The 25700-nt window shown below is 35.2% G+C and overlaps 1 protein-coding gene and 1 pseudogene across 2 annotated transcripts in view; both read left to right on the top strand.

Moving 5' to 3' along the window:
- The first annotated feature begins 4711 nt into the window (after positions 1–4711).
- On the top strand, positions 4712–13360 carry LOC142637865 (uncharacterized; annotated as a pseudogene).
- Positions 13361–15901: 2541 nt separating this feature from the next.
- Positions 15902–25700, top strand: part of LOC142639117 (uncharacterized) — a 17700-nt gene continuing 7901 nt past the window's right edge. The window contains exons 1-2 of one of the 2 annotated variants that reach the window (XM_075813219.1): positions 15902–18596; positions 21529–22005. In XM_075813219.1, the coding sequence (XP_075669334.1) occupies positions 15902–18596; positions 21529–22004 (3171 nt within the window). In that variant the 3' untranslated portion in view covers position 22005. Of the gene's footprint in view, positions 18597–21528; positions 22141–25700 lie in introns of those variants that run through there. The other variant, XM_075813220.1, reaches the window with a different exon arrangement.

Genomic DNA, 25700 nt, shown 5'->3' with positions numbered 1-25700 from the left:
CGAGCCCACAGACCCCGATTTGAGACTGTTAAACCATCTCATAGCCACAGGTCCCAAGCTGGAGGGGAAGACTTTACACATCAAAGTCTCGTTATGCGAGTGCACTGCCATCCTTTGGTTGAAGTGACTCACGTGTTCCACCGGATCAGTCCGGCCATTATAAATGGTAAAGGTGGGCTGGGTGAACCTCTTGGGAAGCCTCCCCCTCTCAATCCTCCGTGAAAACGGAGATTTAGAGAGTTGGTGCAACGCTCTACTCATGGTATCGTTGCCCAAGCCCCTAGAACGAAGCTTCTTACGTCTGCGAGTTGATTGGTCGTCCTCCTCGCCGGAGGATGTTGCGCTAGTGGGGGAATATGACCTTGAACTGTAGCCAACTCCCCTATCCTTCTCTGAGGAAGAACTAGATGAGGACGGGGAAACCTTACGTTTAGCACGGCGTAACTTCCTCTTTAAACGATTAATTTCCTTCTGCATGGATTTAGAGCCCTCATCGTGGGTAGTGCTACCCCCTCCTTGAGTATGGCTAGCCCCTGGGTAATCTGTATGGACGCTTCCCTCACGATCCCTAAGATGTTCAAGACGTTCGAAATGATCTTCCGGTTGTGATCCTTGTGACTCTGCATGGTGAGAGCCTAAGCCTGCCATAATATCCCTACTACTTCTAGACTAGGTTCCCACAGACGGCGCCAATTGTAAGTGCACAATTGCACCTGGACCCAAGAACAGATATGGGCTCAGGCCCAATGAGCCTTAAACAATAAAAATTTGTAGAGAGTGGGCTTGAAACCCAGGTTAGAAGTGAGTGAAGATTAAATGACAAACTAAAGATTGGCGGTATTTGGAAACAGCAAGGAGTAACGTAAATAGGTCTCCTCGGACGTAAGCCGAGAGCTGTTCTTATATTATCTCTCTCTCTTTGTCTTTTTTTCTTGTTAGGTTACAAAAAGTCCTCCTTCTTTCTGTTCTAGGTCCTCCCTTAAATACTCTCTTTTTTTTTTTAATACTTTCTACACGTGCTGCCCCAACTCCTCCCTTAGCCTAGATATTTCTTTTCTTAGTGCCTTTGAACAGTAACTAGAAGTTTCCCTTTCACTGTTCAAGTGTCACCTCCCCATTAATGCGGCCAGGGTGGTAGGTGCAGGGTCTTTAATGTGGAGGTAGCAGCCTTTATCTTTGACATTTCTTCAACACCGGTGCTTCTGGGGCATTCTAGGGTTTCCCCCTTTTAACCATTGGCCTTAACTGTGCCATCCCCTAACCTTTACTATGAAATCCCGAGTTCTTCGGTGCTCACCCGAGGGTAAGCTCACCCTCGGCTGGGTCCTCGGATCCTCGGCGCATGGGCCGACCCATAGTATTAACAACTTCTAAACCCAGGGTCAGGTCGGCCCTCCTTAACACGGCCCAAAAGGCCCATGTCCCCATCAGGATCTTTTTACCCCCCCACACTTCTCAAAAAAAACTCAAAAGATAAGTGAGAGAAAATGTTCATTCTTAATCAACCTGTGCCTAGAAAAGTTTATGCAACATCAAAGTAATTTAGAAATTAACAATTATTTTCCCAAACAAAAATTTCTTGAAATCCAAATTTTTTCATCCTATATCCTTAAAAATATATTACCAGCTTAAAAATTTTATAAATCAAGGCAAAAAAAATGAAACAAACATTTTAGAACCCAAAACCCAACAGGAACATGATTCAAACCCAAAAAGAAAAAAAAAAAAACACATCAAAATCCAAACTTTCTCTCCTTAATATCTAAAATATAGAAAATGTATCTTAAAAATTTATAACAAACCAAAATTAAATTGATAATTTATATATATAAAATTAAAGCCAAAGTTGAGAGAAAATCTAATTAGATTCTTAATTGGATTCTAATTGTTGTCTAATTTTGTGCCAAGGGTCCTAAGTAAGTTTTTTTTTTTTTTTTAATTTTTGTTATAGGTGAGTTAATGTTGGGAAAAAGACGAAGAATCTAATATAATTAAACCATCAAAAACCCAATAAACCAAAAAAAAAAAAGTAAACTCATGTATATAAAAAAAACTAAAATAAAAAAATAAAAGAGAGAGAGAGAGAGAGAGAGAGTAAAACCCATTTATGACTTAAAAATTATGTAACTCTTATATTATGTATAACTAGTATGTAACCCATGCTACTGTACGAGAATAGATATAATTTAATAAAATAATGGAAATAAATATATTGCATTTTATTATTTAAGTGATACTATTGGTTTTTATTTATTTATTAATCATGAGTTTAGTCATGTTTAAAAGATTTAGCTTATTCATGTTTAATAAAACTTAGCATTGTGTAATTTTTTAACAAATATTTTTATCATACAAAATTTTAAGGGATAATTACACTTTGCCCACATGTGGTTTGCCTCTAATTCTATGTGCTTTCCCGTGGTTTAAGTTTTGACACTTTGCTCACCTGTGGTTCCCACCATTTATGCTCCGTAACCCACCTTTGTTAAAATTAAGGGTAAATAGATATTTTTGCTCAAGTTTTATGTCTCTCTCCTCCCAAAACAAAAAATAGCACAAAAATTCAAGAGAAAGAAGATCAAAAAGTGGTATTTGTCTTGAACATGAAGAACATACCCAAAAAAAAAAAAACCCAGATCAACCTACAAGATCACTGACTTAATGAAACATCTTCGAAAAATCATTAAGCTGTAAGATTAGAACCCAATTTTCATGGAGGGAAAAAGCACTAACCGGTCAGACTCTTCTCAAAGCCTTAACCAACACTGGTCTCATCGACCCTGCCTCTCACAGGCTCGAAGACATCGATGCTTGCTTAGCTAAGTGTGAGGTCAACATCACTCAAAAATGGCTCGACATGCTCCCACCTCGCACCTACGATGAGGAGTACATCTTGAAGAGAAGCTCGCGTGCACGTGTTATGAACATGCATTCTTGTCTTGCTTGTTAGGTTGTTCTCACCCCTGAGCTTCAAGGTATGATTGTGGCTGTCCTTGAACCAAAGCCTTGGGATATTCCTTAAGGGGAAAAAAGGTTGAAACTCAGATTTGGTTCTTGCTGTTTTCCGTTTTTTCAATTCAATAATTTAGAACAAATGACTAAGACTTTGGAATTTCCATCTGGGTTTTTTGTATTTTTGGTTAATCTTACACCTTAATGATTTTTCGAAGATGTTTCATTAAGTCAGTGATCTTGTAGGTTGATCTGGGTTTTTTTTTTTTTTTGGGTATGTTCTTCATGTTCAAGACAAATACCACTTTTTAATCTTTTTTCTCTTGAATTTTTGTGCTATTTTTTGTTTTGGGAGGAGAGAGACATAAAACTTGAGCAAAAATACCTATTTACCCTTAATTTTAACAGAGGTGGGTTATGGAGCATAAACGGTGGGAACCACAGGTGGGCAAAGTGTCAAAACTTAAACCAGAGGTAGGCACATAGAATTAGAGGCAAACCATAGGTGGGTAAAGTGTAATTATCCCAAATTCTAATGAAAGAATGCTACATAGACATATATATTCAAGGTTGATTCATACACGATACATATAGCTATGATTAAGTTGCTTTATCACAAACCATTTTTAGCAAAATATTTTAATCAATTAAATGTGAATCTCATAACGTGCATCTCATAACAATATATAACAACAAAATAACGTGAATCTCATAATTTTTTTTAATCAATTATAAAATCAGGAAAGAGGCAAAAAGTAAAAAAAAAAACAAGTAGAAACACTTAAGAGGGTGTCTGGTGCACTATTTTAAACAATAATTTTTAGTTTTTAAACAATATATACATTTTTTCATACATTTTTTCACTTATATATATTTATACATATATTTTCAAATAATAATTTTCAGTTTTTAAGTACATGTATTAAACACCCTCTAAGGCTGGGAATTACAAATTTATTATTGAAAGAGATTCGGGATTTGTTTGGAATACGCTTATTTTATTGAAATTGAAAATTTTCGCTGAAACTAATAGTACTATAGATAAAAGTAAAAGTTAACTGAAATAGTATAGTGAGACCTATAAATGGTACCGAAAAAGTGCAGTGAGGCCTATGAATAGTAACAAAAATAAGCTGAATAGTAACAAAAATAAGCTAAATAGTAAAATAAATTAACTTTTTAATTTGAAGCCAAATTCACACTAGAATATTTTGTTTTGGCAAATGCGTTACAAGATTTATCCCCTCCTCCCCTCCTTTGTAACTTCTGTTGCCTATGGTTTAAAGGTTGTCATTTGTGAGTTCGGTCATGTTGATATCTCTTATGTAAAATATTAGGGTCCGTTTGGATAGAACTTATTGCTGAAAACTGAAAGCTAAAAACACTGTAGCAAAATAATTTTTAAATGTGTAAATAGTGCTATGGGACCCATTTTTAATATTTTTTCCCTAAATAAAGTGCTTGTGGGTCCCATAAACAATGCGTGAACCGTACAAATTAGTGACTTTGTCTCCCACACAGTGCTGAACAGTACCAGTTTCTGTTTATGAACAGTAACCGTAACAGTGAAAAAGTTGTCGTGCAAAAAAAAAAAAAAAACGTGAAACTCAAAACATGTATCCAAACATATCCTAAATCAAAGAAAATCCTTGTTTCATTTAACAAGCTCTACACCAATATATTACAATAGCTTTTCAGACTTTATAAAGTTTCTCAGTCTTTTCATCAAACATAAAAAAGCAACACTAAGGTGCCCATTTATCTTAATAAAAGTTTGATATTGTCATTTGTCACAAGTGATTTTGACAAAAAGTTGAACACTCTTAGCTGTATGGTGGATTTTGTTTCAATATAAACGCATATGCCGTGGTCCCAAGGTGTTAAGCAGCCACCATTTCACCTGGTAGCCTGACACCAAATATTTCACACGCTTCCTTCTTCTCCAAAGCAAATGACGATTCACCAAACCAATTTGAGTGCATCGTCTTGTTCTATATACCTTCATGTGATTCTACTCTTTTCCATATGCCTACTCTGCTTGCAACCCAACTTTACTGCCACTGCTCCAACAAACAGGACTGATCGTTTGGCTTTGCTCAAATTTAAAGAATCTGTACCTCATGATCCGTATAACATATTGAACTCATGGAATGACTATGCACTTCTGTAACTGGCTTGGGATCAAATGTAGCCGTCGACACCAAAGAGTCACAGTCTTAGACCTACAAGGCTACAAGTTACGTGGATCTTTATCACCTTACATAGGCAACCTTAGCTTTCTTAGGTCCATTATCCTCACAAATAACAGCTTCTATGGTCAAATTCCACGAGAAATTGGTCGTTTGTTCTGACTGCAACAGCTTTATCTTGACAATAACACGTTGGAAGGGGAAATACCATCCAACTTGTCCAATTGCTCCAATCTCATATTCATATATCTTGATGTGAATAAGCTTACTGGAAAAATTCCAGCAGAGCTAGGCTCTTTGATGAAGTTGGAACATCTTAGGCTTCCCATAAACAATTTGGCAGGAGGAATCCCATCTTCTCTTGGAAATCTTTCGTTGCTCAATAGTTTCAATGTAGAGTACAATAATTTGGTGGGAAATGTTCCAGGTGCCATTGGCCAATTAAAACGCTTAAGACTATTCGCAATTGCGATCAATAAATTGTTAGGTACAATCCCTTCCTCTCTTTACAATGTGTCATCCCTCGAAATCTTTTCAGTTGTATACTCAACCAACTTAATGGCACACTTCCAGCCAACATAGGCCTCATTCTTCCTAACCTCCAAAATATTTTCTTCGGTGGAAATGAGTTCTCTGGGACAATCCCTACTTCATTATGCAATGCAACTCAACTTGAACTAATTGATTTAAGTGGGAATAAATTTCTAGGACCAGTTCCAACTAAATTGGGTAATTTGTTGAATCTTTCCTGGTTAGATTTGAGTGATAATTATCTAGGAAGGGGCTTCCCTTTCTTGACATCATTGACAAACTGTAGCCAACTTAATATGTTGGATTTATCTAGAAATCAATTTGGAGGCGTCCTGCCCAATTCTCTGTCCAACTTTTCAACCCAACTCACAGAAATCTATCTTGGAGGCAATGAAATATCTGGAACTATTCCTGCATCATTAGGGAATTTCATTAATTTATATATCTTCGGCTTAAATGATAATCACTTCACAAGTGTCATCCCACTAGCTTTGGGAGGTTTCAGAAGATGCAAGCATTAGGTTTAAGTGGAAACAGATTGTTTGGAGAAATGCCAACCATCATAGGCAACCTTACTTGGTTGTTCCAACTCGATTTAGAAGAAAACAGATTCGAAGGAACCATACCTCTTAGTATAGTAAATTGCCAAAATTTGCAACTCTTGGACATTTCACAAAATAACCTCAATGGATCCATACCCCAACAGCTTATTGGTCCTTCTTCCCTTCCATTACTACTCCTCAATTTATCTCACAACTCATTTAGTGGAAAACTACCATTTGAAGTAGGTAATCTGAAAATTATTATTGGACTTGATGTCTCTAACAATAACCTGTTTGGTGAAATTCCTACATCCATAGGAAATTGTTTGATGTTGGAAAACCTTTACCTGCAAGGCAATTCATTTGAAGGAGCCATTTCATCATCTATGGCTTCTTTGAAAGGTCTTCGGCATCTAGATCTTTCACAAAATAACCTATCAGGACCCATTCCAGAGGGTTTAGAGAAGCTTTCTTTTTTAGAAAATTTGAGTATTTCATTCAATAACTTTGAGGGTGAGGTGCCAATTGAAGGGGTTTTCAAAAACACAAATGTGATATCATTGATTGGAAATACTAAATTTTGTGGTGGTATAACAAAATTGCAGTTGCCAAAATGCAGTGAGAAAATCATGAAACCAAGAAAGTCCGATAGCTTCAAACTTGTAGTTGCAATTATTTCCGTTGTTCTATTTTTCTCTCTGTTTTCATCCTTTATTGTTATTTATTGGATGAAAAAATCAAAAAGGAAATTTGTTTCTATGGTTTCAACAATAGAGCTCCTCCCAAATGTTTCATATAGAGAACTCTATCAAGCGACTAGTGGATTTTCTCTGAATAATTTAATTGGATTTGACAGTTTTGGTTCTGTATATAAATGACTTCTTTATCCTGAAGAAAAATCAATTGTTGTAAAGGTCCTTAACCTTCAACACAAGGGTGCTTTCAAGAGTTTCATGGCTGAATGTAATGTCTTAAGAAATATCCAGCATGGGAATCTTATTAAGATATTAACTTGTTGCTCTAGCATGGATTACAGTGGGAATCAATTCATAGCTCTAGTCTTTGAATTCAACAAATGGGAGCTTAGATATTTGGCTGCATCACAGGATAGATAGCAAAATTCAAACAAGGAACTTAGACCTTCTTCAAAGACTAAATGTTGCAATTGATGTGGCTTCTGCAATAGATTATCATCACTATTCTACGCAACCAATCATTCATCGTGATTTAAAGCCAAGTAATGTTCTTCTTGACAATGACATGGTTGCTCATGTAAGTGATTTTGGTTTAGCGAGACTCCTCTCAATCACCAATGATTCTTCTGGAAAGCAAAGTAGTACAATTGGAATAAAGGGATCGATTGGTTACACTGCTCCAGGTAACATCTTTCCAATTCTTCTAGCTAAAACCTTAAACGTTTTTACGTATCTTGTTTTATTTTTGGCAATTGCGTTACTACCATAAAGAGAGGATACTGAAATTCTCTCTCTCTCTCAACTTGCACACATAGAAGCGCACCTAGCATTAAACATGATTTTAGCCTTGATAATTTTGATTACTAGAGACATTGCTGACTATCCATTGACTAAGTATCATCGTTTTTGAGGCATTTATTTCCCTAACACCATATGTTTGTGAATCTGTGATGACTAGTGATGACTAAGGAATTGGTACTTGATTGTAGGACTCGTTGGAACTCCACATATTTGATGCTTTCAACTGCATTAATTTATAAAGATGTATTTCCCCGTTTACTGTGTTGTGAGCCTCAGTATCAGTCTGCTCCAACTAATAGGGATTGGGAGGTAGCACAAATTGTTTGTGAGAAGTTGGGATACTTTCATAAAGTTACTGAGTTGCTTTCTGGTACTGCCTACCCTACGGCTAATCATTATTTTCCTTCGGTCTTCCGGTTGAAGATAGAATTAAATCAGTGGCTTTCAAGTGAAGATGAGTTGGTTAAGAAAATGGCAACAAAGATGTTAGCTAAGTTTGATAAATATTGGAGTGACGTTCATGACATCATGAGTTTGGCTATTGTTTTAGATCCAAGATATAAATTGATGTTATTGACATTTTATTTTAATAAAATGTACGGTAGTAAGGCTAATGAAGAAATTGACAAGGTTAAGAATCTTCTTTTTGAGTTATTTGCGGAGTATGACATTGAAAACATTGATAGAGCAGTCATTTTTTCTCAAGCTTCATCTTCTACATCTACATCAAGTGCTGCACATGAACATGATGATACAATGAGGGATTATGATTTGTTTGTTAGTAATGCGACTACTAACATAGGCCAAAGGAGTAGTGAGAAAGTGTCACCTAGAACTGAACAATTTGATGTTTTGGGTTGGTGGAAGCAAAATGGTAGTAAGTATCCTACCTTGGAACGCATTGCAAGGGATATTTTGGCTATTCCTATGACAACAGTTGCCTCAGAGTCGGCTTTTAGCACTAGCGGGAGATTGTTGAGTCCACACCGTAGCCGTCTTCATCATGATACCTTAGAAGCATTGATGTGTCGGCAAAGTTGGTTATGGAGCGAACTTAAAGGTGTACATGCTACCATTCAAACTGTTCTTGATGATTATGAAGTAAATGAAGTGGAGGAAAGTCATGTCATGGAGCTTTCGGACTAATGGACAGGTATTATTTTCCTTGATTTTGGTCTATGTTTATATATATATATTCTACTGTGATGAGAGTGAGCATTGTAAGTGTTTATTTGTCTTTTTTTAGCACTTGTGTTTTTCGTTCTTACTTTAAACAACTTTGGTGATATGGATTCTCATTGAATTTTTTTGTACAAGGGTTTGTTGATTACAAAGCATAATCATGAGGCACGTATGTATTTTTTTGGAGTTAGTAGAATTACTCAGTTTATGGATCAATTTCTATTATAGGCTAAAAATTTTGTGTGCAAATCTAAAGCAATCATGACTGGTCAGGTCATGATAGCTTAAGTTTATTGATTTATTTGGCTTCAAAAGGATAAAGTGGATAACTAATGAGAATGAGGATTAATTTGATTTGGAGTTTAATGAATATTTATATATATAATACAAGGGATTGAAGATTATACTAAAAAAAAGGATCTCTTGTGTTCTTGACAGTGCTTTTGCATTGAGAATCGTCCACATGCATGGGATGGTTTACAATGTGATGTTTAAGGTGGTGGTGTCTTTTCATCATTGCCTTTTAGTGAGTGAGTATATGATGTAAAATAATTTACCCGATTCAATCATTGCCTTTAGAAGTTCCTCCAACTTGCATATGTATACCCAGTTCTGCCAAAGTCTATCTTGCACTGAATGTGATACAGCCATGGAATAAGAGTCAAGTTGCTGTTGTGATTTCCAGTTTTGGCAGCTTAAGAGATTTTCATTTGTTGGGCCATTGTGCAATGTTGGGTTGAAGCTAGTTGGCCTAGGCCTTTATGCTTCTAAAGCTTACATAAATATATCTTAAGGTTAAAACAGTTTTTAAATTGAGTCATGAGTCAATGAGTCTTGGATTTCAAATTTTGGATTTAGACATGCACTGTAAAGGAACGTAGCACCTTTTTTTGCTACCAGGTTTTTGTTTTTACTTGCGTTTTTGCTTTAACACCAAAAACAAAATGCAGAAAACGTTTCAGGTGAAACAAATATAGCCTGAATTGCAGAGGAAAGCAGTGACTTTTGCAGTAAAGAAGCAGGCAAATACATAATAATTGGATCAAGATATGCATATAGGTGAATCCTACACAAGATGAATTCTGATGCTTTATTTCTTGATAGCAGAGATGGGACGGTAGATGGGGACTCGAACGTGAATCAAAAGCTGGAGAACTTTAGTGGAGATGCATTCTGCAAGTGTGGAGAACTTTTGTTTGCATCGTTTTAGCTAGATGCTACTCAATGTAATTTCTTATGTAAGCTTTCTATGGTTTCTGCAGTAACTATTGAATCCCAGCTGAAAGGGTAAATATAAAGTCTGCTCTTGTTTTTGGGTAGTGTAGGCTTATGTTTATTTGGAAGCACTTCATAATATATATATATATATATATATATATATATTTTCTTCAAGTGGCTTGATTGGTTTTGTCAAGAGAATTAGTGGATGGAACTTGCAGTTAATTTTATATATAATTTCATTATAAATGCAAAATTATAGTTGTCCAGATAAGAAAAGATGAATTGGGCGATGGAGCATGAGAACAATGGCGACATTTCACAGCAGCCAAAGATGAAGCACAAGGGGAAGCACGACAAGCCGAAGCCATGGGATGATGACCCCAACATTGATCGCTGGAAGATCGATAATTTTTTATTGATTAGTTTTTTCTTTTTTAAGATAAAGTTATTGGTTAGTTTTTAAGTTAAAATAATTCGGGTAAGATTCGGGTAAGTTTCGGGTATGGATATTATTAAAAAAAAAAAAAGGTTTCGGGTTTCGGGTAGGGTATGGATATCCATGGATAATAATTTGGGTAAGATTCAGGTATGGATATTAATGGATATTGATATTCGGGTATCCATGGGTAAAATTTTCGGGTAGGGTATGGATCGGGTATACCCATACCCTACCCATGGCCATCCCTAATTGCCTGACATCAAATATTTCACTAGCTATCTTCTTCTCCAAACCAAATGACACTTCACCAAACCAATTTGTGTGCATCATCTTGTTCTATATACCTTCCATGTGTTTCTTCTCTTTTCCATATGCCTACTTTGCTTGCAACCCACCTGATGAAGGAAAATTTTGTCAGTCGTTATGAGTTCGTCCAGATAGGGCCGGTCACACTCTTGTGTCATGACGGAAGCAAGAGCTCATTCAAATGGTCACCGGTGTGGTGCCTGCCACAACGTCTCCGATGCCAAAGTTAGTGCGGAAGAAGGTTTATAACAATAAAAACAAAATAACTCAGTATATCTTGTGACTATGTATATACCTCGTATTGGCGTTGTGAGGGCTTTATCTATCCCTCTGGATTCTAGTCGTTGTGGATGGTACTGTGTATCCATCGAGAATTACAAAAATCGGTTTTTCAGATATGATTTTCGGCCCATGTTTATGTATTTGTGTAGGGATTCTTTTCTCACAACCCTAGAGATATATAAATCTTATTTTAAACGCCGTCATACAAAAGAATACAAGGAGAACACATGCAAAATGTAACCAATGCCTTATTCTCTCTAAAAGAAGCTACTGTGTCTTTTGCGCTTAGGGTTTTGTAACCAAGTGCTTCTTGATCTTCATTGTTGATGAAGTGAAGAACTTTGTAGCTAACAATCATTTTCAAGTTGGTGAAGTTAGTCACGTACTGGAAGCCGTGCATCATTGGTTAGTCACGTATTGGGATCCGTGTAAAAAGAGTGGCGTTTATATATTGAAGAGTTCAGAGGTTCTGTAATGAAGAGTTTAGAAGTTCTGAAGCGGTAGAAGGTTTCTGTTATAAGTTCATTTACCAGGATTGTAGAGTCTAGGGACAAAGGTTTTGTACTAAATCAGAAACTTCTCTTTATTATAATGAATTGCTTTTCGGGAAGGTTTCCCCCTAGGTTTTTTATTGTGAAACTAGTTTGTTTCATTGGTTTTCCTAGGTTATCATATCTTATCTTATTTATTTTTCCGCTGTGCATTATTGACATGATATTGATGTCAGTTTTTTTTTTAACAAGGTTTATTCATAATAAATCTAATTAATAACTTGGGTTTAAAACTTGTTAATTCTATTAACCGCGGTCTAAATTTTCCAACATAAAGAATTAAATATAGCATATAAAAATATAATATTATTATATTACATAGCATGATTTGGATAATTTGGTATTTATTATTATTTTTTGTTTGTTAAATTGTTTTTTTGTTCTATTTAATTGTTAACTTTTATCCTATTGCGTTATAAAGAATTAAATATAGCATATAAAAATATAATATTATTCTATTACACATCATGATTTGGATAATTTGGTATTTATTTTGTTCCACCAATCATTCATTGTAATTTAAAGCCAAACAATATTCTTCTTGATAATGATATGGTAGCTCATGTAAGTGATTTTGGCTTAGCGAGGCTCCTCTCAACTACGGACGATTCTTCTCAAAAACAAACTAGCACAATTGGAATAAAAGGATCTATGGGCTATGTTGCTCTAGGTAACGTCTTTTTGATTGTCTAAATCCTAAATTATCCTAACAGATATAGTAAATAAATTGTTTGAAACATGTTGTATGTTATTTTAGTAATTACCTTACTATCAAAATAAGATTATCTCTCACAATATGCAAGCAACATATATTATCTCTCACAACATGCAAGCAACATATAATTTAATTTCTACATAAAAAATTCAAAGTAAGAAAAGCTTTAAATATGATTTAAGCCTTGATAATCATAAATTTGATTAGTTGACGGATATTACTGGCTATCCATTCAATTAGCTTGCTTTTTTTAAAGCATTTATTTCCTCAACACTATGTACATCAAATATGGTATAGATGCCCTCAAAATAGATCTATGCTACAATTTTGTGCATATCTAAACCATAGATATTGCCTCCTTGCACTAGGCTAGGCCATAAAGTATTATTCTGAAGTAGAAACTCTCTCTCTCTCTCTTCTTTTTTGAAATTTTGAAATTATGGCTTCTCTCATTGTGATTTTCCTTGAATTCAATTTAATTTCAATTTTTTGTTAAACAAGATCTAAAAAATCTCCTAACATAACATAATGTGTAAACGGTATGATATGGGTGGTGAGGGTTCAACGGAGGGTGACACGTATAACTATGGAATATTTCTGCTAGAGATGTTCTTGGGGAAGAGACCCACTGATGAAATGTTTAAAGATTGTCTCAATCTTCATAATTTTGTTAAGATGGCATTGCTAGAAAGACTTGTTCAGAATGTAGAACTAATCCTTCTCCAAAGAGAAGTTAAAGAAATGCCAACAACAACAGTGGTAGCTAGAGAAGATAATAATGAAAATGAAATTGAAGCAGATGAAGAAACTCATGTTATTGTGAACCAGTGCCAATTGGATGCTAATGTGCATGAGTGCTTAGTCTTAGTCCTTGAAATTGGTCTGGCTTGTTCAGCGGAGTCCCCAAAAGAAAGAATGAATATAGAGGAAGTTACCAGGGAATTGCATTTATAAAAAATACTTTTCTTGGCTCCAAGATCCGAAGAGGCGAGCAGCGAGCTTAGCTAGTAGAATTCATGTTGACGTATTGCTATATTTCAAATTTGAATTTGCTCAAGTAAAGTTGCACATGACAATTATTTCATAAACTAATTACTAGCCATTATGTCTTCTTTCTTTGTCACAATTATATTCCACAAACACAAACATGAAATATTTTTAAAACTTTTTTTGATAGATTTCTATTCTCACTTTTTTTTTGGTTTGTTTTTTGTGTGTGTGTGTGGTTATTTAGACCCAAGACCCTATTGGATAAGGTACTTTAATTTTCATTTGTTTTTTAATGGTCTCGTAAAAAATGTGTTCTTGTTTCTGGTATCATGACATTTAGTAGAACATAACTCCTTTTTACTTGAATTCTAGGAGCAATAAACTACATGAAGAGATCAGTGGAATCTCCTTGTTATCTTTGTTGAGTAAAGACTTGACATTTGTATTTGTACTCGACATGTGCTCTCATGCGCGCTTGTCTCCTTTGGGAAACAATCAGTTGGTGGCCTCTTTTGGTTCTTATTCATGTATGCAAAATATGATGCGCTCTATGCATGAATTTTTGTGTTGTACTTGTAAGTGCATAATTTGTACCCGGACCTAAAAACAAGTGATGGACTTAGGCCCAAAGAGCCTTATATAATGAAATTTGTAGAGTATGAGTTTAAAACCTAGGTTTGGGAAGTTGGAAGTTGATCAACAGGCTAGAATTCTGCAGTCTATGTAAGTGATAGATGAATGTGATAGGAAAAACCTCATCGGACGTAAGCCGAAGACAATTTATATAGCCTTTCTTTCTCTAAGCAAAAGATTACAATTTTTAGTTTAAAAAAAAAAAAAATCTCCCTCTTCTTTCCTCTCTTGTCTTTTTATATACTTCTTCTTCTTCCCTGTTTTATCCACGTGTAACACAAATCTTCCTCCTAGATACTTGTCCCATCTACCACCTTCTTAAAGTCTTCAAATAATAGCTGGAAGGCTAAATTCCACTGTTCAGAGGTCATTTCTCCATTAATGCAGCCGGGAAGGTAGATGCAGGGCCTTTAATGCGGTGGTAGCAGTTTTTTCCTCAGATATTTCTCACACGTTCCTACTTCTAAAGGGTGCTTGGATCACACCTTTACCCTACAGATCTTCCAAAATTTTGCCTCTAAACCGTTTAGCAAGTCCTCGGACCATTATAGTGCGGACTGACCTGTGGGCCTAGAGACCCTGATTGAACAAACTTGTACCAACTAATCAAGCCTAAAGCCCAAACGTTTATTTAAGAACTTTTACCCCCCACAATACTCGTGTATAATCTATGCAATTTCTAAAAACCTGATGTCTCGAAAAATATTTTTATTTGAATGTTTGAATAATAGATGATCCAACTCTCTCTCTCTCTCTTGCTAAATAAAAAAATGGGGTCTCTGGAGTTGACTCATCGACCCCATGCTACATGATAATAAGGGTAATATCACGTGTACCACTAGGGCAACGACTCCTTTTAGTCACATCTGTATTCTTCCTATTTCATCTTGTTCAAATGGCTTATTACGGCAATCTCCCTGAGGCTGAGGTTTATAGAAACGACAATGACTTCTTTTAGTTGTTTAAATCGTATTTTGCTAGAGTTGCTATGTTTTTGTATGCTAACTTGCAATAACATAAGCAAAAGTGTTCTTAATTTGCTCGTTAACTTATTGATGAAATCCTTCTTTTTCCCTTTAGTTGTCCAATTTATCCGATTTACACAAGAATTAAGAAAGTTTAAAAGACGATTTTCCTTTAAACTAGTTTGGAAGAAAGTTTTTCCAACTCACAACATGACAACTTTTAAAATATCCACATGTATTTATAGTTGTTTAAATGATTTAATGAATAACAAATTAAAAATCTTTGGATGGGCTCTTTAACGGGAGAGTTCATAATTATTGATCTTAATAGTTTCACATTTGAATTTGGATGCTTGGACAGTTTTAGCAGCTCCGCACTGGATGTTTGGGACCAGATAATTTCCATCGTATTTGACACTTCACAAGATATCAAATTTTCCTGCCCTGTTTGCCAAGTTGCCTTTTCCACCTTGAATGAATTTGGACCATGATAATTTTCCACCGTGTTTGACACTGCAAACCTCGGTGCTTGTCACTTCGTTTTTTGCCTTTTTCCACATCCAATGTATGGATCAAGATAATTTTACACCATGTTTGACGTTTACGTGAGATATTCAAGTTTCAGGGTGATGTTACATGCTTACAGCTACTTTCTGTTTACACACTGAATTTCTCAAAAAAAATCTTTTGAGAAATTTGATGTAGATGATTGATTAAATCAGGAAGAGAAAAAGGAAAAATAAAATAAGTAGAAAGAATGGAAGACTTAAGGTCAAGTCTCCTCATATCATTTCTATCTTAATAAACGATTGATATTGCCACAAATGGTTTTGACATAAAAGTCGAACACTCCACTTGGTTGCCTGACACCAAATATTTCACTAGCTTCCCTGATTTTCCAAACCAAATGATGCTTCACCAAACCAATTTTTACGCATTTCGTTTAATGAACCTTCGTGTGATTCTTCTCTTCTCCACAAGCAGTCTCCTCTGTTTGCAACCCTCCATTACTGCCACTACTCTAACAAACGAGACTGATCGTTTGGCTTTGCTCAAATTCAAAGAATCTGTAGATCATGATCCATATAACATTTTGAGCTCATGGAATGACTCTATGCACTTTTGCAACTGGCATGGAATCACTTGCGGCCGTCGGCACCAAAGAGTCACAGCCTTGGACCTACAGAGCCATGGCTTACGTGGATCCATATCACCTTATATTGGAAACCTCAGCTTTCTTGGGTTCATCAACCTCCAAAGTAACAGCTTCTTTGGCAAAATTCCACAAGAAGTCAGTCATTTGTTCCGACTGCAACAACTCTCTCTTAACAATAACACGTTAGAGGGGGGAATACCAACCATCTTGTCCAACTGCTCCAATCTCTGGTTCATACAACTTGGTGATAATAAGCTTAAAGGGAAGATTCCTGTGGAGCTAGGCTCTTTAACGAAACTGGAACTGCTTTGGCTTCCTGGAAACAATTTGGAAGGAGAGATCCCATCTTCTCTAGGAAATCTTTCAATGCTCTCACATTTTGATGTTGAGGTTAATAATTTGGTGGGAAATATTCCAAATTCCATAGGCCAATTACAAGGCTTATTTGCATTCACAATTTTGAGTAATAAATTGTCAGGTACGATCCCTTCCTCTCTTTACAATGTGTCATCTCTCCAACTCATTTCGGTTTCAGATAACCAACTTAGTGGCACACTTCCAGCCAACATAGGCCTCACTCTTCCTGATCTCCGATTTCTCTATTTTGGTACAAATGAGTTCTCTGGGCCACTCCCTACTTCATTATGCAATGCAACTCAACTTCAATCTATTGATTTAAGTGAGAACAATTTTCTAGGACCAGTTTCAAATAATTTGGGTAATTTGTTGGATCTTAATTGGCTAAGTTTGGGTAACAATTTTCTAAGATGGGATTTCCGTTTCTTAACATCTTTAAGAAACTGTAGTAAACTTAGCGCGTTGGATTTAAGTCATAATCAATTTGGAGGTGTTCTGTCCGATTCTGTATCCAACTTGTCAACCCAACTCACTACATTATATTTAGGAGGCAATGAAATATCTGGAACTATTCCTGCATCATTAAAGAATCTCGTCAATTTATATATCTTGGGCATGGGAAATAATCATTTCACAGGTGTCATTCCTACTAGTTTTGGGGGGTTTCGAAAGATGCAACTATTGGAATTAGGTGGCAACAGATTGTCTGGAGAAATACCAACCTTCATAGGCAACCTTACTCGGTTGTTCCAACTCGACCTACAAGAAAATAGATTTGAGGGAACCGTACCTCCAAGTATAGTAAACTGCCAAAATTTGCAACTCTTGGACATCTCACAAAATAACCTTAACGGATCCATACCCCAGCAGCTTATTGGTCCTTCTGCCCTTCAACTACTACACCTCAATTTATCTCACAACTCATTCACTAGCACACTACCTTTTGAAGTAGGCAATCTGAAACATATTATCGAACTGGATATATCTAACAATAATTTTTCTGGTGAAATTCCTGCATCTATAGGAAATTGTTCGACGTTGGAACTCTTATACCTTGAAGGGAATTCTTTTGAAGGAGCCATACCATCATCTATGGCTTCTTTGAAAAGTATTCAACGACTAGATTTTTCTCAAAATAACCTATCAGGATCCATTCCAAAGGGTTTAGAGAAGCTTCCTCTTTTAGAAAAATTGAATCTTTCATTCAATAATTTTGAGGGTGAGGTACCTACTGAAGGTGTTTTCGGAAACACAAGTGTGATATTATTGATTGGTAATGCTAAACTCTGTGGTGGTATACCGAAATTGCAGTTGCCAAAATGCCCTATAAATGCCATGAAACCAAGAAAGTCCATTGGATTCAAAATAGCAATTGCAATTATTTCCGTTGTTCTATTTTTCTTTTTGTTTTCATCCATTTTTGTTCTTTATTGGATAAAAAGATCAAGAAAGAAACCATCTTCTATGGTTTCAACAAAAGACCTTCTACCAAATGTTTCTTACAAAGAACTCTACCAAGCAACTAGTGGATTTTCTCCAAATAATTTAATTGGATCCGGCAGTTTTGGCTCTGTATATAAAGGAGCTCTTGATCCGGAAGAAAGGATAGTTGCTATAAAGGTCCTTAACCTTCAACACAAGGGAGCTTCCAAAAGTTTCATGGCTGAATGCAATGCATTACGAAATATTCGGCATCGGAATCTTGTTAAGATATTAACATGTTGCTCTAGCATGGATTACAGTGGGAATCAATTCAAAGCTCTAGTCTTTGAATTCATGACAAATGGGAGCTTAGATATTTGGCTGCATCCAGAGCTTGCCAATGAAAATCAATCAAGGAACTTGAGCCTTCTTCAAAGACTAAATATTGCAATTGATGTGGCTTTTGCAATGGATTATCTTCACAACCATTCTATGCAACCAATAATTCATTGTGACTTGAAGCCAAGCAATGTTCTTCTTGATAATGACATGGTTGCTCATGTAAGCGATTTTGGTTTAGCAAGACTCCTCCCAATTACTGATGATTCTTCTAGAAAGCAAACTAGTACAATTGGGATAAAGGGATCAATTGGTTATGCTGCTCCAGGTAACATCTTTCCAATTCTTCTACCTAAACTCCCACAACATCTTTACAAATATATTTTTTTTCTATTTTTTGAAATTACCTTATTATTAGGAGAGAATACTAAAATTCTCTCTTTCCCTCTCTCTCAACTTGCACACATAGAAGCTCACCTAGCCACTTAATTTACAACTAGCTGAAATCCCGCGCGATGCGCGGTGCATTTTGAAATATTTTGTAAAAAAAAAAATCTTTTAACCCCTTGCGTTCATTAATACAATTATTGTTAGTCATGTTTAATTTACAGCGTTTTAATAGTAGAACTAAATTCAAACCAAACCCTAGTTCCTAACCATAATCAAATCCTATTAAAGCTCAATATTAAAATTAAAAATTCTATTGAGTGTATTTAGTGCCAAATCTGTGAAATTTAGATTTGGCAACATTCTTTATATTCGGTTGCCCCTTTAAAGCTTTCAAATATGAAATTCCTCAGTTTCTTATAGCTGGAAAACATGAACGGAATTTACATTCTTTAATGTGTTATTGTGTCATTGTCTGAATGGTCCACTTTCTACGAAGATTGCATAGATTTCATCTCCTGCACATGTAAACTCGGACCTTTTAATTCACCTGCTTCCCCAAAGAACATTACGAAACACATACACTAACATGAGGACTACTACACCGATGCTTAACTACATCCAAATAACACTCAAAATTGATTAAGAATGAAAACATTAATATCCAAATGTTTTATGGAATCAAAAGCATATCATTAATTAACAACAAAGAATGAACATTGACAAAGAGCAAGTTAAATTCAAAAGAGAAAGAAGACTAAATTAAAATGCACACGAAAGATGAAATTTGTGCTGTGTTATATCTAACATAATATATAGTTAAACCAAAAATTCCCTATAGGGCCTTTGAGCACTGTAGCACCAATAGGTGGTTAATGCCTAGCTGTAGTTGAAATGAGATTTTAATCGTGGATAGTCATTATTCAACCCCATATTGTTTCAGTTACGTGAATGAAAGTTGGAAAGTAAGAAAAGGATATATACTAATAGTTATGATAAGATGCTCTAGATTTTAACCTTTGCATATGATGATTATTGTCACTGAAAAATAAAAATAAACCTAGTTGATTACTGAAATTAAAAATAACATCCCAAAGAAAATAACGGGAAAAATAAAATTGACCTCAAAGGGACATTCCAATTATGATGATATGTTTGTGGTATTTGCAAAGGTGTGGAGAGAGAGCAATTGGATACGATTGGATTCCTTGCCATTGCCCTTGTCATAGGATTTCATAAACCACTTCTTTTTATTTGCATGTAATAATTCCAACAAAACACCCAACACGTCAAAATTGCAAACTCTAATATTGAATTGATAACAACACAATTAAAACCTAACCCTCTGTTGCAAACTCTAATATAAGATTGATATCAACAAAAATTAATTTAGTTTATATTAGTTAAAGCACAGTATTTGTGTTTCCTCTTACTTAGCCAAGAACACAATCACTTTTCTAGAATAAAATTTCAAAAGGAGAAAAAGAATAAAATTTCAAACCCTTACGCACCATGTTTGAACTTTACAGATTCTAGAATGCAAAACCGTGATTTTGCCATAGGATTTACTCATATCAAGCACAATCTGTCCAACAATACATCAAGAATTTGAGTTATAAAAATGTGATTGCTGAAAAACGTGTAGCTAAAGATTTTAGAAAGAAGAAGGAAAAAAAAAAAAGAGAGAGAGAAACATTAAAAGAAAAGAAGAGAAGTGATTGTAAAAGGAGACTCATGGCTAGAAGGAAGTGTACTAATTAATATATATAACTTAGATAATTGCAAGAGGCGGGCAGCTGAAGGGTTAGATGTAGAAGAGCTGAATTAATGGTATTTTTTTCTTCTTTCTTTATTAAACAATTAAGGGTATACTTGAAAGTTTAAAAGTTATTTTAGTCAATTGAGAATTGAGAGAGAGGAGTGATGAGGAGTAATAAGTAATAGATGAGGTGTAACTTGAACAAAAAAAAAAATTGGATGGCTATCAAAGAAGGCGCCACATGGCAGAACCTCATGCTTTCCCGCATGAGGTCTCTGCTTTTATATATATATTGATTTTCTTTTAATTGAAGTATTTAAAGCAAACCAAAGCATTAAACATGTTTTAAGCCTTGATAAATTTGCTTTATTAGTTGAGACATTGCTGACTATCTTTTGACTAAGTATCTTTGTTTTTTAGGCATTGATTTCCCCAACACTATATGTTTGTGATTAGTGACTAATGATTGCTTGTCAGTTTGTCATAGCAAATATGGTAGAGCTGGTCTCAAAACAGATCTGTGCTATAATTTTGTGACATTAACTCATGTCCTGAAAAACTTGTCAACAGACATTATTCAAGTAACGACTAGTAATAGGAACCATGATTTTTGTTGAACATGGGGCAGCCAAGGCATTAGTACCTAAAATGTTCATACCAATGGCAAATACAATTTGATTAGACTATCCTATTCCTAACTATTAACCACATTTTCTGTCCTACACAAAATTAACAAATATTGCCTCCTGGATATAAATCTGATGTAGATTGTGATACTGATATAGAAGGAAGTGAATCTGTTTTTTAAATAGATTTGTTCCACATGAAGAAGTTTACAAACTTTTTGATGGGTATATAAAGTAACAGATATACCAAAAAATATATAATAAAGAGAATTTATGAACATGTCAAACTAGAACATGCACACATGCACGCACCTATTGCCACTACTTTTAACTTGAAATTTTGACATGATGGCTTCTGTCTTCATGTTCTTCTTTAGGTTCAACATTTTTTTTGCTATTGTACCTAATCAAATTTGTAATTGCATTAAATTCCAAATATCATTGTAAACAACTGCAAAATTTCCTTACATATCATAATTAAATTGTAGAGTATGGAATGGGTGGTAAGGCATCAATAGAGGGGGACGTCTATAGCTATGGTATATTATTACTGGAGATGTTCATAGGAAGAAGACCCACTGATGACATATTTAAAGATGGTCTCAATCTTCACAATTTTGCTAAGATGGCACTACCTGAAAATCTGGTTCAAATTGTGAGCCCAATCCTTCTTCCAAGAGAAGTTGATGAAGCTCCAACAGCAATAGTGGCAACCACAGAAGATAATAATGGCAATGGAATGCAAGTAGATGAAGAAGCTCAAGGTATTTCGAACTTTTGCCAAATGGATCCCAATGTGCATAAGTGCTTAGCATCAATCCTTGAAACTGGACTTGCCTGTTCAATGGAGTCACCAAAAGAAAGAATGAAGATGAAGGAAGTTACCAGAGAACTACATTTGATCAAAAGTGCTTTTCTTGGTTCTAATATCAACAGAGGTGGATTTAGGAGAATCCAACTTTAAGGTACTTCCAAATATTTTAAATTTAAATTTGGCTAAATAATAAAATCATCAATGACAATTTTCTTCTAAAATGATTGAAGACTGTCCTAAGAGTTATAGATTTGCCACTGAGTTTTATTTCTTTTGTTTCCTATTAATTTTGCATAAATGGAATCATGGCCGTCTTTTATTATTTTGATAAATGATATATCTTAATTGTATAAATAGTTAGATTTTTCGATTCTTACTAACAATCAAATGTTAGACTAGAATTTTCTCATTTTTAGACCCAAAATCTTACAAAAGGTTCTTTCATATTCAATTTTTTTAATGCTCTCATGCATATGCAATAGTTGTTCTTGTTTCTACTTTCATGGTTTTACTTTATAGTAAGGGGAATAATAAATATAACGAACTTTGTACTTTGACTGCAAAGCATGAAACTATCAGAAGAGATCACTGAAACCTCTTTCATGTCCCTGTTGAGCATATATAGGTGTGCTAGTTCAATCTCCTTTGTCAAAATGTTCGTGGAATGATTTCCTTATATTTTCTTCTTTGGGATATGGCGGTCCTACTTGTGTATGCATATTGCCACTTTTTTATAGTACAAGCATATTGAACACTTCTACTACAGGCTCTAGAGTATAGTCAATAGTTTGTATGTATTCAGAAAAAAGGAAAAAGAAAAACTATGGTGTGTACATATTTTGTTTGCTATTGATAATCAATCCAATTGCTGAAAGCCCTTTTGTATTGGGAATATCAACGACGATGCTTTTATTTGAATGTTTATTAAATACATGACATGTATCTATAAGTTTCTCCAAAAATAGAGTTTTTTTAATGATTTAAAATAAATAAATAAAAAATCTCTAAAAAGGGATCTAATTATAATGGGGAAGAGAGATATGAACTATGATGGGGAAGAGAGGTCTTAAAATCTTTGAAGGGTTTATCTATTTATTTTTGTGTAATGTGTTGTTTATCAAGCTATGTTACAGCACAATTCACATATTATACTATCGTTTTAAAAGATTGTTACGTGCTTTGGAAATGAAGATTGAGTGAAAATAGGTTCAACTTCAAACAGAGGAATTGAAAATGAAGAATAAGATGTGTCAAGTAACAAATGGAACTATTAGGTTCTAAGTACTTAGGAACTAATGTATTAGAATTCTAATATGTATTGTTGGCAAACCATGATCAAAACAGGTGTCTAGTTGTGTTTTAGACTTGCTCAAAGTATGTGATTTATGAAAAGTTAGAATCGAGTTAATTGCAGAAGTTACTATGCATTTCTACCTGACTCGATTGATCGAGAATTAGACTCGACCGATCGAAAGTTGTGCAGATTGTTTATCTGCAGATTTTCCAACTCAGCCCTAAGCCCTATAACGTGTAGGGTTTTATGTTTTGTCCTAGGTATAAAAGGCAAACCCTAGCCACATTTTTGAGGTTGCTCATATTGTTGTTTGTGTGAATCTCTTGTGAGATCTGAGAGGTGCTTGCCTTCACACAAGCTTGGGATTATCAAGAAGGAGATTTCTTCGAGAGCTTGATGATCGTTCAGTTGCTGCTATAAGAGCTTAAAGATACACAAGCGGGGGTGCTCGTACTTGCTGGAGAATCCAAGAAAGAAGGAGTCCGTGGTCTTGGAGCTTGCATGTGGTCGTGTCAGTAAGTTTTACTAGTGGGTAGCAATAGGATGTTAGTGGTCTAAGTCGCTATTGTACACTTTGATTCTTTCATAGTGGATTCAGGTTTACCTTGAGGATAGCTAGGTTAAATCCTCCTCAGGTTTTTTACCGGTTTGGTTTTCCTGGTTCATCATATCTTTGTGTTTTTATATTCCGCACTTTGCATTGATATGATTATATGATTGTGTTAACCTAGATCTGGAATTTGGATTAAGTAATAACTTGGCTTGTTAACTAGGTTAATCCAATTGTGTTTAAGGGGTCTAAATAAAATCTACAAGTGGTATCAGAGCGGGTAGCTCTTGTGTGTAGATCTTTTGATCTCTGAGCTGATCCTTGACCCCTGTTGTCATGGAACACAGACACTCTCTTATTATTCTTCTTTACTTTGATGGGAATAATTATGCTTACTACAAAATAATGATGAAAGCTTTCCTGAAATCCATTGATGAGAGAGTTTGGAACTCCGTTGAATACGGATGGGAGAAGCCCATTACTTCTGTAAGTGAGTGGAAAACTTCTTAGAAAGAAGCAGCAGCCTTCAATAGCAAAGCTATGAATGCTATCTTTAATGCTGTTTCTATGGAGGAATTTAAGAGAATCTCTAATGTTGAGGTTGCTCACACTGCTTGGAATATCCTACAAACTATGCGTGAAGGCACAAAGGCAGTTAAGATCAATAAGTTGCAACAATTAACAACTAGATTTGAAAGCATTAGGATGTCTGAGGATGAATCTTTTGATGAATTCTATGCTAAGTTAAATGACATTGTTAATTCTGCTTACAACTTAGGTGAAATCTATGATCAACCTAAAATTGTTAGGAAGATTCTTAGATCTTTGACTGAAGATTTTAGACCCAAAGTGACTGCCATCACTGAAAGCAAGGATGTGGACTCCATTCCTGTTGATGAACTTGTAGGATCTCTTCAGTTCTATGAGTTGGACCTACCCAAAACTAGCAAATCCAAATCAATGGCTCTTAAGTCTATTGATGATGTTGAGGTTGGTGGATTTGATGATGATCTCTCTACTACATAGATTGCTTACCTTGCCAAGAACTTTAGAAATTTTCTTAGAAATAGCAATAGAAGGGCAAGAGGTAAAAACATTGATGAACCTAGAAATTTTAGGAAGAATGATCCCACTAAGGTTAACAAAATTGAAAAATCTAGAGAAAAAGTCAGTCAATCTTCTAAAAATTCTATGGGTCCTCAATGTTTTGGTTGCCAAGGGTATGGTCATGTGAAATCTGAATGTCCAACATTCTTGAGGTCTAAGGGTAAGGCTATGGCTGTAACCTTTAATGATGATGAAGTTTTTGATGATGAGTCTGGTTGTGACGAGGATGTAAACTTCAGTGCTTTCACTGCTACTGTTGTAGTTAATGAAAGTGTGATTGTTGAAGAGAACCCTTCTGATGGGGAACTCTCTGAGGATGCAGATCTTCAAGAAGCCTATAATAAACTTTGCAAAGTTGTTGCAAAGGATGCTATGAATGTTGAATTAGGCTTAAAGAAAATTGTATCTCTTGAGCTTGATAAGAAAAATTTGCTTGTGAATTTGTTTGATGCTATTGAACTTTTGAATAATGTGAAGACTAAGAATATGTTTTTGCTTGATAAAGTTAAATCTTTGGAACATGAACTATCTGTTGCTAGAGAACAAACGAATAGGTCTGCTAATTCCAAACTTGATCAGATGTTGAGTGTTCAAAAGTCTCCTTTTGACAAAACTGGGTTAGGTTTTATAGAGAGTATCAATGTGTCTGCACCAAATTTCACAATCTTTGTTCCTTCATCTTCTTCTGAATCCCCTGTGCGTGAGGTTGTCAAACCCATAGAAGTTTCTCCTCCTAAGAAGATTATGGTTGATCTGAAAGAGTCTGAACCTAAGGAGTCTACCCTTCCTAGGAACAGGACACATGAGAAGTCTACTTGGGTGTGTCATTTTTGTGGAAAGTCTGGGCACATTCGTCCAAACTGTTACAAGCTTCAAGCTGCTAAGAGAGCAAATA

This window comes from Castanea sativa, chromosome 6 (genome assembly GCF_040712315.1).
Source record: "Castanea sativa cultivar Marrone di Chiusa Pesio chromosome 6, ASM4071231v1".
In the NCBI taxonomy this organism is placed as follows: Eukaryota; Viridiplantae; Streptophyta; class Magnoliopsida; order Fagales; family Fagaceae; genus Castanea; species Castanea sativa.
The sequence above is the reverse complement of the archived record's forward strand: the minus strand, read 5'-3'. Positions and strand labels throughout refer to the sequence as shown.